At 38.1% G+C, this 20,564-nt stretch overlaps 2 protein-coding genes across 2 annotated transcripts; both read right to left on the bottom strand.

The window, feature by feature from the left end:
* Positions 1-482: 482 nt before the first annotated feature.
* On the bottom strand, positions 483-10,175 carry LOC115045313 (ATP-binding cassette sub-family G member 2-like). Its single transcript, XM_029504939.1, has 15 exons — positions 9,964-10,175; positions 8,937-8,996; positions 8,745-8,859; positions 8,121-8,273; positions 7,863-8,020; positions 7,500-7,651; positions 7,219-7,320; positions 6,479-6,729; positions 4,490-4,572; positions 3,018-3,107; positions 2,372-2,493; positions 2,101-2,255; positions 1,257-1,346; positions 846-958; positions 483-630 (listed from the first exon to the last, which is right to left on the bottom strand). The coding sequence occupies exons 1-15, from the start codon at positions 10,173-10,175 to the stop codon at positions 483-485; spliced, it is 2,004 nt and encodes a 667-aa protein (XP_029360799.1).
* Positions 10,176-12,022: 1,847 nt separating this feature from the next.
* On the bottom strand, positions 12,023-19,684 carry ppm1kb (protein phosphatase, Mg2+/Mn2+ dependent 1Kb). The gene is made up of 7 exons (XM_029511112.1): positions 19,575-19,684; positions 18,075-18,591; positions 17,849-17,949; positions 15,348-15,513; positions 15,069-15,213; positions 14,517-14,651; positions 12,023-14,163 (listed from the first exon to the last, which is right to left on the bottom strand). The coding sequence occupies exons 2-7, from the start codon at positions 18,542-18,544 to the stop codon at positions 14,032-14,034; spliced, it is 1,149 nt and encodes a 382-aa protein (XP_029366972.1). The 5' UTR covers positions 18,545-18,591; positions 19,575-19,684; the 3' UTR covers positions 12,023-14,031.
* Between the last annotated feature and the right edge of the window lie 880 nt (positions 19,685-20,564).

Below are 20,564 nucleotides of genomic sequence, written 5' to 3'. Positions count from 1 at the left end.
GATCCATTCGAAAAAAACTATTACTCTTTCTTGCAGAGAGTTAGATGAGTTATCTTTACATGCAATGGACTCTAATTATTTTGGAACCTGACAGTGGATATAATAGTATTTCCTAAAATCTCCATCTCATGCAGAAATCGTTCAGACCCACTTCTAAAAGGTAATTAGGGGAAATGCCTCCCCTGCGACCCCACCCGGGATAAGCGGGTTAGGGTTACTTATTGTTTTGCTTTTCATCTTCTTTATGTATTAATTGGTAGCAGACATCCAAACAGCAGGTTAGGGTTAGGGTTAGCAGGGTTAACAGTTTCCAGTGTTTTCAGATTATTCCTGATTGTCCAATCAGAGCTTCAAAATCAATCTCAAAAATCGTACACTATTTTCATTTATGAGTTTTGGAGCTAGTCTTGTTTCAACACTTCCAGTCTTAGCACCTCTTTGTCAACATCTGCTGAACTGCCTGACTGACGACAAAAAAGAATTTAAGTGAACTTCTTGATGTTATGAAGTTTCAGGTAGGCGATGATGAGGAATATGGCTGACATAACAGTCAAAGCCACGTGGTTCTCCCACAGTCCCCAGGCTGAGTACTCTATTCCCAGGTAGTCCAGATACTGCTCTCCTGTACATCTGAAACAAGACATGTCCCAGTTACACATTACATACCATCCCTATTCTAATTTATTAGTTCATACATGTTTGTTATCTAAAAGTATTTTGATGACTGTAAAAAAAAAAAAAAATCTATTTGTTACATGAGATTGGAAATGTCTTGGGATGTTTGGGAAGGTGCTATGCAGCAATAACTCACAACCAAAGACTCTGCTGTAGTAAAGTCTACTCACGTTAAGCCAGTTGCCCTCACACTGCAGTTGGTCATGAATGCTGAAGTGTTGCCGTTTTGGATCACAGGCTCCTCACAGAACTTCAAACCCACAAACTCATTGATCTTCAAGGCCTGGACAGAAACGGCACACACAATGAATGCTGAGCAGTAGGAAGTAAACAGCACTGTGAGCTTAAGCTTTATCTTTATATAATACAAAAAAGTGTTGTCTTGATGTTGATGTTGGTATTGACCAATCGAATATTGGTTGATTTTTACTTTTAATAAATGGGCTCAGTATTGTATTCTCTCAAACTGTGTATGTTTTGAATAGTGGTAAAAGTGTAATAGTGTAAGAATGTTATTTGACACCGTAATTTTTACTCTTACTCTGAATGAAGGTCCTTCCTTCCTTAAATTGACGACTTACTGCAAGACCATAGCGAGGAATACTAAAGTACTTCAGCCAAGCCAGCCAGTCAGGGATGGTTGGTAGGTTCACAAGGAGACCTGAGAAAATCTAAAAACACAATCCAAATTCAAGTTATGGGACATTTTTAATATTTCATTGCAGCACAGATGTTAATACCAATAATATTTAGTACTGTTAGTCACCTGACCCTTTCCTGCAACATCGAACATAGTTCTATCATTTAAATGGCGAAAATCAATCCACTGGATAATCTGAGACATTTCATACGAATCCTCAGTCCCCGATTCCTCTGACGTAAAGATTCTTTCCGCTAATCTTTTTTTTTCCTGTGTGTCACATGATCTGTGTAATGTTGTTGCTAATATTACACCATATATGTGTTCTGTGTTCTGTCATGTGTTCTTAAGATTTTGTGAAGGTGGCTTGAAGAAAAATTTGACTCAGATCATGTTGCTTTATTTGTATCGTGAGGTAAAAGAGTTAAAATCAACACAGCACAGATAACACCAGAACGCCTGCACGTTATCTGCAGTGCAAATGAAGCACATCCATATAATATGGTCATTTGATAACTTTCTGTTGTTCACTTTGGTGACAAGTATCTGGAATCGAGGAAGGCGTTGAATTGATTATTTAAAACTTTAATTTTGTAGAATTTGTTTACAAATGTTTAAAGTGATCCACGGGTCATTTACAGCATTTCCATTTGAAATACTATACAAAGTTATATGTTTTAGTCATAACATTATTTTAACAACCTTAAAAACCTAAAAAAAAAAAAACAGAAAATTTTCATTGTACTATTTATATTTTTCTGTGTTTCTATGTTGCTCCTTCTCACCATCATGAAAACAAAGGTGATGGTCATGAAGATGTTGGCGAGAGCCACGACACTCTGGTCAGCTGAGATGGCCATGGTCATGGCTGTGGCTGTGTAGGCCACCAAAGTCACAGTCAGCGTGAAGATGAAGAAGGCTTCTGCTGTGGATTTGAGCCCTGACACACAGATGAGTTTAGGTTTAAATTAAAAATGTGCATTTAATCTTCTGTTCAGATCTTAAGTTATTCCCAATGTATTCATTCAAATTAATTCACAGATCTGTTCATCTCACCGATCATGAAGTATACAATACAGCTGAAGATAATTGAGGTGATGGTACGCAGAGTGATGTCAGACAGGATTTTAGACAGGAAGTAGACGGATACTCTGTAGTATCCACTGATGTACTCATGCCTGTCAAGAAAGAATAGCATGAGAAATTCATCACTGAGAATTAAATATAACAGAGATTACGACTTTAGAGCTTCATAGATATTTTCTTTAGTCTGTAGTCATATTGTGTTCTCTTTTGTAGTGTGCAAGCATTGTCTTGGTCTGTTTATATTGTTTGTATTTATAGCTTAATTTAATTTAATGATTCAATACTGTGCTCTTGGCCAGTGTCTACATTACCAGATTAATGCCAAAGAAAAAAGAGATAATTGGTCAAATCAAATCAAATGTTTAAATGAAACCAATTGACTATTTTCATCCTTCATTATCTACGGCATTATTATTTATGTACTGCAGTTATGAGCTGCTCTGTATCAAAGTAAAACTCAGTGATATTTGATCTTTTTTTAACACAAAAGAAATCTAATAAATACTTTTTATTCCTAATTTTGTGAATAAATGTAAAATTGCAGAATTTCTACTTTTATCATTCAAGACTTGACAGGATTCACTGAAGGAAATTTTCATGAATGATGATTACATACACAAACAGTTTCCTCTCTACGATGAAGAGCTCAGCTGTGGATACAGTGCTGAAACACTGGTTGGTGGTGATGAAGAAGAGTGCACCCATCCTGTAAAAAACAACAAAACCAAATCTGTTCAGTCTTTCAAGAGAAGTATGATTTCTTTTTCTTTGCAAAGATTGTAAATTTATGGTTAGTGATATTAAACTCTGCAAAGAAAATTGACTTCTACCTAACAGGTTGCTTGGATTTGTTTTCCTACACTTTACTTCATTCAACTGGTTCCAATATTGACCAGTTGAAAAATTTCCTGGCGCCACAATTATATTACAAAATGTTACCAAACTCAACAAACATACGACCAGTAAAGCACATGTAGCTTAGGCGTAATGACATGTGATGCATCAATACAAATCTCTTAGCTTTTCTTTGCTTTAAGCTCAAGAGAGGTGGCAGCAATAAACTCAGTCACAGTGCAGATTAATGGTACTACAAGTGTTGTGGTGCATGTATAACTACATAGACATCAAAGTTAAATGACTCTACTGCGGCCCCAGCAACTGACCCCACACCCATTAAAAAGGCAGGAGGGGTGAATAAGGTGAGGCATTTAAGTCACATACACTGGCGTCTGCCATACTGCCAATGCATTGACCATGAATTTAATGACATTAGGCCCTTATATTCCACTGAACCATGCACAGAAAGGGTTAGAGAGAGACCATTGAGATTTCTGTTGTGCTTCATTGGGCTTTGTGAGTACCAGGCTGTGCTCAATAAAATATGGTAAGAGGATTAGCTATGCAAGAATTGCTCTACTTTTCACACTTTGCTATAAAAAGCAGACTGATTTGAAAACCTGTGCATTCATTAGGAAACAGGCTGCAGTTATCAATGTACCCATCCTATTTCCTATGCAAATCTTCCTAATACACAATGAAAAAGCTTCTTCTGAAAAAAGTTCTTAGTGCACACATTGAAGCAGAGTACAGACATAGGTATGATTTATTTACAGTAGAAATAAAACCCACTTTATGCTCTGCTATTTTTACAACTTATATGTGAATATATATTTATTTTTGTTTTGCAGATGGCTACTTAAAACCATGTAGACCTAAACAGCATAATATAGAAAACTCTCATATTTCCCACAGTTGGGGTAGTTGGACAGTCCTGAGGACTACAGAGTTTTGAATAAAATTGTCTTTAAACAATGAAGGTTTTTTTACCCATGATGACAATGACACATCTCCTCCATGACTTATATAATAATAACTTCACTTTCTTCACTGCTTCCTTTATCAACCTCTGAATCCTGCCATTGCCTCTCACAAAAAGTGGACATTTGACTCTGTCAGGTGATAACTGCAGGAAAGTCACATCATTTACTGGGCAGCTGAAGACTTATTTAATGTATAATGTATAAAATATTTGGAAAGGTACTGATGGCCTTGTAGGAATTGCAGTGTTTGTTTCAGCAGGGCTCTCACCTGTTTTGGAGACCGCTCTGATTGTCTTTGACGCTGAAGAAAATGGCTCCAACGATGAGGGCAAGGAAAATGTGCACTCCCAGCTGCATGGACAAAGGAATGAGACACTTAAGCAAAAGAGGCTTTGATGAAAATCTACACAGTCCCATTTTTAAATACGCATCAGACTACATAGGTTCCAAACTTGAACAGTGGTTGGAAGGTGGTTGGTGTCTTGCTTGGCCTGTTTTCACCTGGTGACTCCATTTAGGTCTTCATATGACATTTAATTTTGCAAAGAATATTTACGTCTTGTGAGATTTTCTCGGCACTTACAGAATGGTATCCAAGTATCCCCAAGTGTTACATTATGACCCTGAAGGCACCAGGCTGAAATACCTCTGGGTCACATTGAAGATATTCTCAGTATGTGTTACTCAGGTTTTCCCGCTCTTGGTCTTCTCTCTCTGCTCAAACAGCGAGTTCTGTCATAAACACCTATTTTGGGGCTGTACAAAGACAACTTCTTTGTGACTTATATCATGGGGGAGCTGGCTTGATCACAGATTTGATGTTTCTAAAATGTTTAACCGTTAACCGGGCAAGTGATATATACATGGTAACTTCCAAGTAAGGTACCACATTAGTCACTTGCCCGAAAAAGGGTTAAAAGGGCAAATGGTGGTGAGTATGAGGGGATTAACTGAACCATCAGTGCAGCCATTTGGTAATCCAGTTCTGGTGAATGTGGACTGTGCTGAGTTTTGTTTTGTTTTTGAAGAAAGAAAATAAAACTTAAGCAATGTCCTCACTGACAGAAAGGCCATGTTTTGTGGATTAATGGTCAAGCAGATAGCATGCTCCTCCTACAGACGGAGCGATCTGAGACAATAAACGGACCAGCTGATAAGTGAAGACGACAAAAAAGGGGTGAGAGAAGTGAAAGCGAGACAAGTTTTAATCTCAACAATTTACAGATTATGACAGGACTAAGCGGTTCCCAGGGTGAGGGGATAAGCTAATAAGGTTGAGCCTTTTTCACCTCATTCCCCTCATCGTCCTGACGCCATCATGTGATGGGTACCAAAGCAGGGCCGAGGGTCTTCGGCCAGATATGATATCAGTTCAGATCCTGGCCCTAAGAGGCAAGAGTGGGGTCACAACAGTCACCAAAGCCGATTATGGTGCCCACGCCACCTAGAGTCCCCTTGTAGGATTATTCTGATTTATTTAAGGCCGATTATCAGTTATTAATTCTTAAAGTGAGGAGACTTCTAATGGCATTTTGCTGCCATGGGGTGTCTAATGAGACCATTCAGTGCTGACCCCTCTTCAGTGCTGTTAATGCATCATTTTCATGAAGGTAAAAGTACTGACGCTGGGTGTTTTCTACTCCTTTGAATCTTTAGAGTCATTGTGGTGTTCTGTCAGGTTTAAATGTTTGAACTAAAAGTAAATAAAAATTCTATCAGTCAGAGCTGAACAGAATCCAAAATTAGGTCTTTGGACTCAACTTGTATATATGCCTGACTTCACTCTCGAGTTGACTATTTACAGAAATCAGAAGTTCACTATTAAATCCATTAGCCAATACATTAATGGAAGGTTCTGCTCATTCTCTACACATGAAGCAGCGTTCAGTGGTCATCTGATTTAGCTGGAAATGCTCTTATATACGAATGAATCGTTTTGAAGAAACTCTGTAATATATATACACACAACAACACAATTGAGGTATTAATGGATATTCTCTTCTCATTACAACTCAAGGCAGGCTAGTTCCAAGTATAGAGATTATTATTCAAGTATGCCTTTTTTAAGAAGAAAATGGACCAAACCTATAGAAGAAGGGCCAAACTTAAACTTAGACAAGACCATGAACAGAAAACACTAACCCTATTTTCATTGCACTGGCTGTACCAAATATTAAATCTAATTAATCTTCTGAATCCTGCAGTTCCAGCTTTAGTTTTGGTTAGTTCTGAAAGCTGCATTTGAATGTATTTTTACCTGGGCAACTGATGCTTGTGGGTTCAATATGAGGTTCTGGAAAGTTCTTTGTAGCACCCAGTGTAGCTGGTGGAAAAAGGAGCTGTTGTACGTGATGGTGCAGGATCTTGGACGTGAGACACAGCCCCTATCCTGGATAATGCGGTCCAGCTCAGCTCGAGCATCGCTGGAGTAGCTGCTGGTCTTGAACTCCTTTATCAGGTGCTCCTCAATGCTCTGCCTGGAGCTGCTGAGCTCTTCAGAATCAAAATCTGAGCACATAAAGAGGGGGAGAAAGCCTGTGCTAATGAATATATTCAAAAGTAGAACAGAGACCAATAACCACATTCAGCATTGTACTTAGAAATGTAAATTGTGCAGTTTGAATCTCAAAGAAAGAAAAACGGTTTTTGGACGAGACATTCTGAGGAGCATGTTCGTTTTTTGATTGTTTATCTTGCCTGGTTCAACCAGCACACTTTATTAAGTTATAATGCTATATGCAGATGATGCTGTGTCCTTTTCCATGAATGACTTTAATTGTCCCTTGTGTCTCTTACATCTCAGCTAACGAACTAAAACTAACATTTTATTTTTGATTTGTTATCTACTTTATAGTTTACAAAATGTCAAGAAGTCATACAACAGCTCAAAGACTGGCAGTTATTTTTTTCCCTGTAGGCCCAAAATGTTGCATCAGATGTTTTTGGTTCAACTCATGAAAAAATATAAATCATGGTTTAGGTCATAGATGCTGTTACCTTCAGAGCTGTGCACTTTGGTCATGTTTGCACCAGCAAAGTCTCCATTAATGACATCAAGGAAGAAGTCAGCTGGATTGTTGTGGGGCTCACAGGGATAGCCTAAAAAACATATTAATAATTGCGCAGTGTTATACAAATATTGGCTTTCAACTGTTTAAGACACTGGCAAAACCTTTTTGTGGGCAATTTACACCTAAAACTCCAGTAAATTCTTCAGCTACTGGAGTTTTTAAACATGAGAATATGAAGAGAAAGACAGAAGTGAGTGTCTGAGTCACCGATGTTGGCAAAGTAGTCCAAAGCATTTGGGGCTGGTCCATGGTAAACCATTTTACCACTAACCAGCAGAGTCAGAGTGTCAAACAGTCGATATATGGAATAGCGAGGTTGGTGGATGGACATTATTATGGTTCTTCCATGACTGGCCATTCTGGAAACAGATGTAATAAGATATATGTAAATATGTCATTAGTAAATACTAAAGACACTGCATTTTCACTTCACAGTAACTGATATATATATAGTGATCATATACAACACATTTTTCAGAGATACTTCAAAATCTAAGATCCTCTAAGGGGATTCAATCTTTGAAGTCCAATCTTTGTTGAACAACCAGTAATAGACTGAGTTTTCTTTACCGTTTCAGCAACAGTAAGACAGAGTTGGCAGTGCTCGCATCCAGCCCTGTGGTTGGCTCATCCAGGAAGAGAACTGACGGATCACTAATCAGCTCCATGCCAATATTTGTCCTCTTCCTCTCTCCTCCTGAGATTCCCCTGGACATCTGTGTGCCCACCTAAGAAATAACAACAACACTGGGGATCATCCAGTCTGTCCTGATGCTCAACAGACATCTCTGACTGAGAGGGTAGTTGAATAACTGAGGCATGCTGAACCTTGGAGTCAGCCACTTTTGTGAGACCCAGTTCTTTGATGAGGTGACTGACTCGAGCTTCCTTCTCAGCCTGTGGCATGGAGCTGGGCAGTCGCAGCGCTGCAGAAAAACGCAGATTCTCCCTCACTGTGAGGGTGCCCATGACCACATCATCCTGGGAGGGAGACAAGAGTGCAACGTCAAACTTCATAGGGGATTGAGATGAAGAAGATTTATACTGTCCTGCTCTGCTGCTTTTTTTTTTTTTTTTTTTTTTTTTTTTTGGGGCAAAATCAATGCAGACAACTGGGGATCTATTAGAAACTGGCAAACACTTTCCTGTTACCATAAACACAAGGATTACATGAGCATGTGTATGGGATGAACTTTGAAGATGAAGTCTCTGTATGCTGCTGGTATCTATGGAACCTGCCCTTGAAAATTAGAGACTAAAAGAGAATATAAGACAATGGGCAAAAACGAATCAAATTGAAAGCCATGTTCTCTGGATGTACAAGACTCTGTTTGCTCCAAATTAAACTGATAACATGTCAGCATTGTCTTTACAGCTCTTTTTTACTAGGTACCAGGTGGATGAAATACAAGTCAGTTCAAGTTTTAAGTATTTCAAAATAACTCAAAGTACCTGAACCACATAGCCAGAGAGGCATTTGAAGTTTGGAGGCTGTGGCGCTCCGTCAATGAGTACTTTCCCTGACAGACCTGAGGGATCCTTCCTCGCAGCAAGAATATCCAAGAATCTTTGAAAACCAAAACATTAACATTAAATATATCCACAGTGAATAGAGAGACTTTCAGATATTGGTGCAATACTCACGAAGATTTTCCACTTCCAGTAGGCCCAAGAATGGCATTCAGACCAGGTCTCATAATCCCACTGCAGGACATGAAATAAACAGATTTATGTAACCAGTTAAACCAAAATAAATACATTTAAAGGCATTTACTATCCATTTTTATTCATTCAAAGTGGATTTTTAAGGTTTTAACTTTATAGTAACAATTTTATAACATTTATGAAGCGGGTGAAACAAAGTGGATTAATGAGGGTCTGAAATAAGTGATTCGTATTCCTCATAGCACTTGTTCTTTTCCTTCCTCCATCCACATAGTGAAAGGTTGTCCCAGATTCAATGAACATTTCTCACAGCAGACAGAAAAAAAAAGATCTAAAAACCAACGAAAAAACTCAATAACAAGTCCTTTGACATCAGAACAGTGAGACAAAGGCATCAGAGAATCAGCAATATAAACCGGAATTAAAAGACAGAATAAAAGCCTGGCAGTGGATCACGTGACGGAATTTAATTCGTTCCTCTGCCAGACTGCTCTTTAGTGCATTGGAGAGATTATATGCAAGAAACCATGCTTAATATCATATAATTAACACTGAGGTGGGAAACGGCCCAAAAAGTTGAGTGAAATGATTCATTCGTCCATGGGAAATGCCAGTTGTATTTAATACCATTAGAAAGAAACGAATGTTCGAATCTATTCACTATTGTCCCACTTTGGATAAAGATATTGTGAACCATGATGACTTAACATGGGGACCAATGTTTTTCTGCAACATGATCGCCTCAAATTAAAAGATGATATAACAATAAATTGAAGAGATTTAAGCCAATTTTACAATTTGCTATCAAAAGTAAACAAACCAAAAATAATAGGATTTTTAAAAATAATTTTAAAACGTGGGCAACTAACCAAAATAATAATATAAGATAAGATAAGATTTTGTATTGTTTAGAATGAAAAAGAAAGATACAACTGAGATAGATAGAATAATAATTTAAAAAAAAAAGCCATAGCGAAGCAGAGCATTTTCAGGTTTTGCTACATACTTTAGTTCCACCAGTATCTCCTTGTGACTGGTTTTCCTCTTGCAAACGAGGCCGCTCTTCAGCAGCACTTTGTACTGGATGTTGTGGAAGCTTACAGTGGATCCACATGGCTGCTTGCACTGGTCCATGGCGGTGATGATCTTCGACCTGACTGTCCCATTGGTGCCGACCTCTTTTATCATAGCAATGTTGATGTGATTGGCTCTCTCCATTATTCTCTGCAGTGGTGACTTTGACAAATGACAGCGACGTTGTACGAATCAGTCTCACACAGTGTTTTAGTGCCTAAAACAAAGAGGACATTTGTTGAAATCACTGAACATTAATACGCTCTTATAAAATAAATAATTTACTTGTCGTGAAAAGATGAAAAAAAGCACTTGTTCCACAGAAATAATGCCTCAGTAAGTGATAAATTACTATGATTCAGTTGTATGACACGATCAAATAATGCTTTAAATGCGTGTGGGGAGTATTTTATTGTTGTAGCTAGTTAAGGTGAAGCTAATTTTCACAGTAGAGTACTTTAGTTTACCTAGACCTCCCCAAAGGGTCCAGAGATAAATAAAAGGTTGTGAAAAAATGTCAAGTCAAAAGTCAAAGTTTTTGGTTGTTTTTTTTTATCTGGGAAAAATAAAGAGATGGATTTGCCCACGTGAAGTGCAACCACAGTTCAAACTGCACTGGAGTATGTCTTACTTTCTCTGTCTTCAGTTTGACTTAGAGATTTGATTGATAAATTTCCTTCGTTTGCAACATGACAGGGGAGTAAAAACCATCAACTGGGCACGGTTTAAACTTCATTGGGAAAATCATTCAGTAACAGCACACCAAGCTTTCATGAATTGCGATGTTTGAGGCTGAGTTTCTTGAATGTTATTTAACATATTAAGTGTGAATTCATGTCCAGTTGTATAAGCCTGAAATGTTCCATATTTAAACATTCTAGAATAATATAAGGAAAGGGCTGACTACTGAAGAAAAAAATTGTCCATCCATTGTCCTTACTTTACAAACAGACCAGACATACAAACTGTGTGATGAGAACGCAAGAAGACCAACCGAGCAAAGAGCTGAATTTTGCAATGAACTCTGTGGTTTGTGGTCGTCAGTTCAAATACACTTACACGCTGATTTCATAGATAACTTATAGTTTCTTAAGCAAAAACATAAATTAAAGAAATGAATAGATAAGTCCAGTAAAATTATTCTGATCACTGTGCTTCAATACCAAGTGGCGGATATTGTAGTTCTTGATATACTTATCCTTGACATAACGGGGAGATTTCGGGGGTTTCTAGTAACTTGTTGCCATGTAATTTCATTTTGGGTGTAGGCCAGAGAATACCTTTCAAATTCTGTGGCCTAAGAACCTTTGTGTTATATTTGGTGATATAACACTCAGTGTAAGTATTTAAAAACTTTATTCAGTCTAATATATCAACCATGTTTCAAAGCAGCTTCTTTTGTGCTTTAAATGTGCATTTTCCTAACATAACTCTGATGGTTGACCATCTCTAAAACATCCAAACCTCTTCAGTGCTTATTCTGATTTAGTGAATGAAGGTTGAATTTTTTGGTAAACGGGTGAACTATCCTCAAATCACCCAGACAAAAAGCCCCCTGCACACCCAAGCTCACGATTGAATGCAGAGCAGAATTTAAAATACCAAAGTGATTATCAACTACAAGTTGTGACAAAGTGATAAATGGTTTTGTTGCAGACTTACCGAGCTGTGTGATAGTGCTGCTTGTCCCGAGTCCACCGTGGAGCTTTCAGGAGCTGTTGCTGCTGCAGACTGTCCGAGCACAGAGACTGGACAGGCGGACTAATATCAGCTCCTGACAGCAGGCGCCCCACAGTTCACTGGGACCTCACCGAACTCCACGTGGTGTTAATCCTTTATTTACCACTCAAGTGGACACTTCAACAGAGGGTCGCCTATTTCCGTCTTCTCACACGCTTTTGGTAGACTCAATTTGCTATGGTTATTTTATTTAGCACAATTAATTATAATTAGTGAAGTTAAAAGGAGATGGAAGTTAATTCAGAGTGTGATAGAAATCATCAAATTTATTTCAAAGTGATTGTGTTGTCAGCAGAGCAAATTAGTTACATCACCCTTCACTGTTGGTGTATATAATTTAGTGTCTCTATTACACCAAAAACACAAATTTGTAGTCCTATACTTAGTACCAAGATTTACAGTAACTGCTTTACTAAAATAAAATGGTTCACAAAGCTGAGGAGAAAAACTGTTGGGTTCAAATACAAGGTATTTGTTACCTTTAGTTTTGAATTAGTCACATTTTGAGCAAAAAACAGTATTAACAGTGTTGTTGCCTCTCCCATTTACGTCCCAGATTGAGGTCCACAACCACAATGATGTTTGAAAGGCAGTAAAACAAAATACAGCAAAGAAATATTGAAAACATTGTGAAAGATAACTTGAGCAGACAAGGAGCATGTGCTTAGCATTTCGACAAAGTCCTGTGAATGTGAATGAGAGGGAACAAAAGTAGAAAAGTACACAACATTTATAAGTCTGACAGAACAAGTGCTAATAAATATGAATAGTCGTATTTGTCCAGCTCCAACAAAAACAAAACACTCAACAAAAACTGTACATTTGATCGAATGGTTTGAGAATGCCTTGCATTGGAAGAGTATGCATTCACATTGAATGAGCCAATACAGACAGCTTAGTAACTCTTATACCCTGCAGGGTTTGATTATACTTTTTAGTCCTGGAGGGCATTTAAGCAAACATTCACAATGTCACACATGGCCCTCATCTGAACAGTTCTTTAGTGTTACAGTAAGTGTGCATTCTTCTTTGTGAGCAACATTTTGAAGTGGTAAAGATGCAGAAATAGATTATATATGTAGGTACAAATAAAAGGTAATGTAGCTTAAGATAGCGCAGATACCAAACCAAAGTCCTGTGCAGGTAAGATATTCTAATGAGAGATTTAGCAGAGATAGTGAATTTAACGTAACAGAACTCTCTATTTTCCAGATATACATAAATTGAATTATTTACATCACATAAACTGTACATTTCTGTACCCCCAACACCTCAAAGCTCCTCAACATGAACTGTTCCAAATCAGCACAGATAGCACATATACAAGGCTGAACAACGTTAAAATTGCAAGAAACACAAATGTCTTATTTTCATATGACGGTCCAGCTCAGCAAAATGCTATTCTAACAAACTACATTCATAGCCACCAGTTAACACATTTGTGAACTCTCAGGGTTTTGTTTATGGCATCAAAGTTTTTCATTGATGTTTTAATGAGTATCACAAGTATCCAGAGAAATGTAACCTTGAACCATGTTTTTGGGGATGAAATGAAGACAAGTTTAGAAGAGCAATATTCACATAAAAATGACCTTGATCAAAGCAGTGTCAAATCTTGAACTGGAAATACTTACGTACATTTAGATCCTTTGACACACAAGATGGGAAGGAAGCTCCAACATTGACATTGTGGTTAAGGCAGATAGACACACTTCCACTGTGGTTATATTCCAATCGATTGAAATTGATTATGTTTTACTTGTATTTACATGTAACTACATTTTTTCTTCTACAACAAGAGTTTGATGAATTCCTATAAATTGGAAAAATAGACTGCTCAGAATGTCCCTACTCTCTCCTGTGCAACGTACAGTAGTTCCACTGTTAACACATAAAATGGTCCAGTAGTGATTGAAGGTTTAAAACAAATGAAGGTGCAAATGCAGAGTTTTCTTTTAAATGCAATTTGCCCAAGTTAAATTAACCTTGACAATAACATCTGCAGGCTTTTTATGAGTTTATATGAATGTGTATGAGTGGTGAGAAATATTACTGCACAATTTTGCGCACATCATGAATTTCTCACTTCATGGAGGACCAAAAGTATCACGCTGCTCTAAAGGACAACTTGTACCCCTTATTATTATTGTTGTTATTGTTTCAACAAACCACACTCTTTATAATGTTACCACAAAAACAATTGTATTGCACAAATTAATTAAGTCCACAGACCACACAGCTTCACCTGACATCCTGCTGACTATGCCCAGCGACCACTGGACACAAAACTTCTGCTGAATGAGAAACTTGTGTCTGAGCTCTTGTGTTTTCCCCAAGCACCAAAGGGCACCACAACTATTGTGCTGTTGTCTTCTGAGCCATACTGAAGAGCCTGAGAGAGAAGATAATCATAAAAACATTACCATTATTGGCTATTTGCTGGCTGTTTATTGTTTGTATAGGCCAATAGCACATACTTTTTTTTTTTTTTTTAACCTTGCAGGACTAAGTTTCCACATGCCCATGCGCATTTGCAAGATCCAATACAGAGTTTAAAGGTTAAAGAAGTTTTTAAACTCAAAAATGGCCCCCCTTCTTTGTAAATCATGAATTTCAAAAAAATCATGTTAACAACAACCCCTTAATGGCTTCTCTTCATCATAAAACTTCAGCCACTTAAATTTCAATGCTTTCAAACTTCATACATGATTTGCTTTTGTTACAGATAAATGAATTATCAAGTACCTGGTCAGATATCCTCTGTGCTGCCTCTTTAGGGTCATGACACTGGTTAATGACATTGCAGATTTCCTGGCTATTCATAATGAAGTTAATACCATCTGTGGTCAGTGCCAGGAATGCATCATGGACATGGTGCAGCTGAGGACAGAAAGAAAAGCACATTCACATTCAAAAGATTCTTTTCACGAGCTAATACAAACAGTGTATTCAGAGGTGCAGTTTTCATGTTATTACTGATAGTAATTTAGGACACATACAACACATACAAAGAAATGTTGAGATCCAGGTGAATGTTGTGAGCATTTCAGTTGAAAAGAATAAGTATAGCTTCATATTGAAAAACAAAACTAAGGTTAGAGGCTGAATACATTACAATCCTGTATTGTCTTGGATGTTTTTCCAGGCATTATTAAAATTAAAACATTCAATTAACTTGTCTTGGAGAGGCATTAGTGCACTACCTGATATTCTGGCATAAAATCACTTATTATGATTCTGAAAGACTCAAGACAAGTGTGAAATCTTTATGTAAAGATGGGTTTTTTGTAAACCTACAGATATTCTCTTGGTTTCGGGCTCAGCAATGACCCCCAAGTTCTTTAGATCAAAGTCTCCAATACTGCGTGTCATTGCCAATCTGCCGTTGACGTTAGGCTGTCCCAGACTGTTCCATGCAATGAAGCCCCCACTCTTCTTAATCCTTAGGGCCAAATCAAAAGGAGAGGAACACGAGGAATGACCACAGTAATAACACACATTACAATAGAAATATCATCTTCTTGTGACAACTGACATGCTCTGAAGCTGTAAGCATTACTGACAACATTGATATACCTCTCTTTCTCATCCTTCCTCAGAGGAGTGTGGTCGACTGTGAGTTTCAGGGCCTTGCCCTTGCGGCAAAGCATGGCGCGGCTGTCACCCACACTGCCCACCACCAACTCAATGCTGTCCCTCAGCAGGGCTACAGTGGCGGTGGTTCCTGCATTCATGCTGGGCACTACAGAGACATAAAAGGACACATTAGAGGTGGAATGGCCATAAAGGTCCACACAGAAAGTCACAGCAACAACATGGTATATCTCACTCTCACATTCACGCTTAAACATGAGGACGTGACTGGAAAGTCTTGTAGCGGACTTACAGCAAATTAAAGAATGAACATTAAACAACAGAGGCAGTCACACATGCATGCCAATCTGTTTCAGCACAGAGTTGAGGTTCAGATCAAATGCTACAGCAGTGTTAGTTTTAGTCTAACGGCTGAGCCAAAAAACAATTCATGTTAACTGATGTGTGTCGTGGAAATCATTTTCAAAAGGCCACAAACGAACTCATCTAAAACAAGTACACTACTGTCCTAATACTCTCTGGATTGTATATTAAGTGTTTTTATGTTTTGACTTATCGCTAATTGACCATAAAGTTATCAAGCTTGATTTATTGTGGATTGGTAACGATCATTTGCAATGCTTATTTTTATTGCAGGCAAACACTAAGAAGTTAATACAACACTGGACTCACAACATGTATCTGGACAGTTTTATGACTGGTGGTTTGATCAGTGGATAAATTAATGCAATAGTAGTTTTACTAAGTACACTGATAACATTCATAGCATTTCAACACAACAGCTTTGCACCAGAGTCAATGTTTACAAGGATTTAGTTGTAATTTGACATGGTTGGATATATATATACATTTGATTTTATGTTAATTATTGAGGCCATGGCTGGATGTGGTGTGGGACTAAATTACATCAAAATGGCAAGTCATTTGATTTTTTTGTGATTTACATCCACAATGCTGCCATCCAGTAAAACACATTGCTAAATGTGGTATCAATGGAAAACAATATACAACTATTGAATAAACATGCGTCTGTCAATTAACAAAATGTCATTGCTTTAAACATCAGAAAAGTAGAGTTTATGATGGAACAGATGTATTCATTTTACTAAACAGGTGGATCTACAGTGTCCCCTGAAAGCAAAACTATACATAAATACTAAGGTTTAGTTGCCATTGATCAAATGATAACTGAGGAAACAGCACCAAATTTTATTCATCATGGACTTATTTGCTGACACCTGAATTACATATAAATGGCATGACTTCCCGGGGGCTTTGAAATAAATTTTTTTTTTACCTTCTGTGCATATTAAAAGTGCTGTAGCTCATGGACTAATACTGTCACTAACAAAACACATTATATCCACCTTGTTAAACTGAACCACTGTCTCACAAGAAGCTTTGCATACACTTGGTGAGAAAAGAAAAGGAAGAGGGGAAGAGAGATAGACAGAGAGAGAATTGAGAGAAAGATAGGGAACCTTCCAGTAGTCCAGGATTTAGGACCCGCTGGACTCTCCTTCAATATCTAGCCTCTCGTCATCCACATTGGTGCCAAGGGCCTCCAGCTCTTAGCTGGGTCAGCAGCTGCCATAGATAACATGCACACACACACACACAGGCATATTGGGACATTTCACACAGTGTGGCCAATGTATGGCCACATAACAGGTATACTAGCTTTTATATATATCAATATGTTACCTTCAGACATTATTCTGTTTAGTAAAGTCAAGATAACTATTAGTTTATGTATGACTACAGAATATATAGACCACAGGATATACAGGAGAAATATTCTGCAGAAATTTCTTTGGTATGCAATTTACCGCTAAAATCAGTTTCAATGGCCATGCTAAACAATGTACTTTGCAGATTGATAAAATATCAACAGATGGGTGACAATTAAAGGAAAAAACAAAATTAAGTATCTTTTCACGGTGTTGGTATGAACTACACAACATTCTGGATCTTGAATGGAAGATGCAGAAACCCTTCTAACAAAAGGTTACTCCCTAAATTTTCCCGCCAGATGTTTAACTGGATTGAGACCTGGTTACTATAAAGACACCAGAAATTGATTTATATCATTTTCATACTTACTAAAAATCTATCAATGAATCCTCAGGCCTTATGTATTGAAATCCACATTTGATTTATTGACACATATATAAACATTTTTCCTTTAATTTGTCGCCTTTCTGTATGTTAAGATGCAGTACTGGAAAGAGTCAAAAAGTAGTATTTGCTCTACTTGTAGCTGGGTTATTGTTACTGAGTAACTTTGGGTTAAGTGACAGACCTCTAACCAAAAGTGCTCGGGTCATGTCAGTTGGGAAATCCAAGGCTTCAAAGCCTAAGTAGGATGAGTAAGTTGGGTTATAAAAAGAGAAGAATAGAGTGTCAATATATATGTGTTGACGTGTGTATATGCAATATAAATACATGGTCTGTCTATGTACATGTAAAGTGTAAGAACTTACCATTTGGACAGAAGTGTAAGTGCCTTGCGAGAGCTTTGTCTACTTCAAGGAAGGCCTTAGTTAAAACTAATTCCAGATTGGATTCCTCTGTCACAAGTTTCCTGCAACAACAAAATGACCACAATGATCAGGGTATCATCTTCGAAATTTTGAATGTGTCAACTTATTTCCTGTGAAAATGACTGGTATATGCAAGTGATAATAGTAGACTTAATAACTTTCTTACTTGATACATTTCTCCAAATTTTTTTCACAGAAGTCGGCTGCTTCTAGTCCACCGTGCCCATCAAAAACAGCAAAATAGAGGATGCTGTCTGTCATTTGGGAGACCCGAAAACGGTCTTCATTCTCTTTGCGTTGACCAATGAGCGAGGCACAGCCCACTTTCGATAAGCTCACTTTAGGAATGGGCTTGCCATAGCGAATGCTAGGGGGCAGCAGGATGGGCTCATCAATTCGATCATCCCAGATGCCAAATGAATCCCAAGTTGTGGGCTGGCCACTGCTGTCTGCATCAAAACGTGTGTTGCTGTGTCGCTTTTCCGAAGGGCTGTAAAATTGTCTCCGAAAGATTGTGAACCTGAGATGGCTGTCTTGTTGCAATTGGAGTGCGGGTAAGGTCATCTGAAAAAGACCACTTCGGCCAAGATATTGATGACTGCACCTTGACAGGCGCACAAGACAGGCTGATGACATCACCCTGACAGCACAAACACTGGAGAAGTCCTGGTGGAGTGATGTCCCTGCACAAAAGAGGGTTTTTTTTTATTATTATTGAGAAAGGACTAATGGTACCGAAATGTCTATTGTTGAAGCAACTGCAAGCAACTCTGTTATTTGGTGTGAGTTTATGTACCCTTACTGTTGAATACTTTAAATTGTTATTATCTAAATTGCAATCCGCTGCAGTTTAACATGATGCAATTCCTACAAAAAGTGGCCATGACAACAGCTGTGAGAGGACTGGAGAGGTCAAGAACCTAATCCATGATTGCTTTCCGACAAGTCTGGAGTAGAACAGACACAGTTGATAGACTTTAATCCAAACCGATACTGCCCACATAAAAGTAAATTGCTTCTTATTCAGCACGTTTTTACAATCAGCGAGTGTTCCAATAAACAAAAAGGCCAAATTTTCGCTGGTTTTACCTTCTCTAATATCGAAATCTGGCGTTATCTTTGTCATCAGCAACAAACTGTTGATCTATGTTAAAGACCACAGCTTGGTTGAATAAAGTATTTGAATTTATCTCTGGCCATAGCAGATTCTGGCGAAGAGTTTCCCATATTCCTTGCCCATTCTCGGGACCATTCTTTTCTGTTCAACAACATTCACAACCTAAAACTTCGATCTAATAATAAATTGAAATACCCAAATCAGGAATAAATTGTCTGCCCCGCGGATGACGCAACTGCCCAGTCATTAAGCTAGCTGTGCGCGCGTACAAGGAAACTGTCTCTGAAATAAGTGATGTGGCTCATGAGCGCGTCACAGTTAAGAGTCCTACAGTTTTCCTTCATTACATTATATAATATTTGAGCAGTTGTGAAAAAGCACCAGGTCAAATATACACAGCTCTCCGTCGCGGCTGGGCTAGTATTAACTAGCTAACTACACAGCAGCAACTGTCGAGCTAGTTGGCTAGCATTAGCTAAAAACTCAGGGTTTATCCAATAGTAGACATTACGCTTTATCTCTAAGTGACGCGTTACTTAACAGTCATACCTTGGATCGTTTATTCGTATATTATGCTGCTGACTTCTTGAAAGTAGAAGTTGAAAGCCACCTCAGTTTCGTCTTCGTGTGTTGATTCCTCGGTGTTATCAAACAAGGCCTATGAAATGTCTGAGCCAATCACCGACTTAGAAATGTCTACGCCTTCTTTGACGCCCCACGCCCTGAGCAGATTATTGGTGGACCAAAATAATGATTGACAGTTTGAGCCAATCAGTAAACGGAATACTTTGGCATTCAACAGCAAATCAGGGGAGAGTGTGACGTCGACATACACAAGCAGAGTCACGCCCCTAAACTTTTGACCGACCTGGGTCAAATAAATAAAGTCAGCAGCACCTGGGCAAAACAGTTTTTTTTTTTTTTTTACACTTTAATAAATTCCATTATTGGCACATAGGCACAAACCAGCATGGTGATTAACATGCTGATTTAATGTTGCTTTCATGAAAATCGCTGGTAACAGCTATTGAAAAATAAAAAATGTATAGCCTCCATCTCACACAAGCTAAACCTGTTTTTGTCGGTCAACTGTTATCTAGACAGCAAAAGCATTTTAAATACTCTATTGCTTGGTCTCAGAGAATATTGATCACTCTTGTCAATATTTTTAGGCCAGTTTCGCTATTTTAATTCATGTTGACCTTATTTCTTGTAAAGTTTAATTCACATAAAAATCCTCTGATAACCCGCCCTAGCAAAGTATTCCTTGTGGTAAAACACTCCCTTATATAACCAGGCTCTGCCCCTCTGCTTAACACAAATCAGGCTGAAAATGTAAAATCATCAGGATAAATAAAATGAACGGTCGGTGAAGTTGGCCCGGGGCTTATCCCATCTGGACTTTTTGTATTATTTTGAATTAAGAAATTGTTTACATCAAAGTGAACAATGGCTTCCATGTATAAGACTGTCAATCAGACCTGTCACAGGATAGAATGGGATAAAAATGGACCAATCACATCGCTCTTGTGGAAAGCG

This window comes from Echeneis naucrates, chromosome 1, assembly GCF_900963305.1.
Source record: "Echeneis naucrates chromosome 1, fEcheNa1.1, whole genome shotgun sequence".
Classification (NCBI taxonomy): Eukaryota; Metazoa; Chordata; class Actinopteri; order Carangiformes; family Echeneidae; genus Echeneis; species Echeneis naucrates.
The sequence above is the reverse complement of the archived record's forward strand: the minus strand, read 5'-3'. Positions and strand labels throughout refer to the sequence as shown.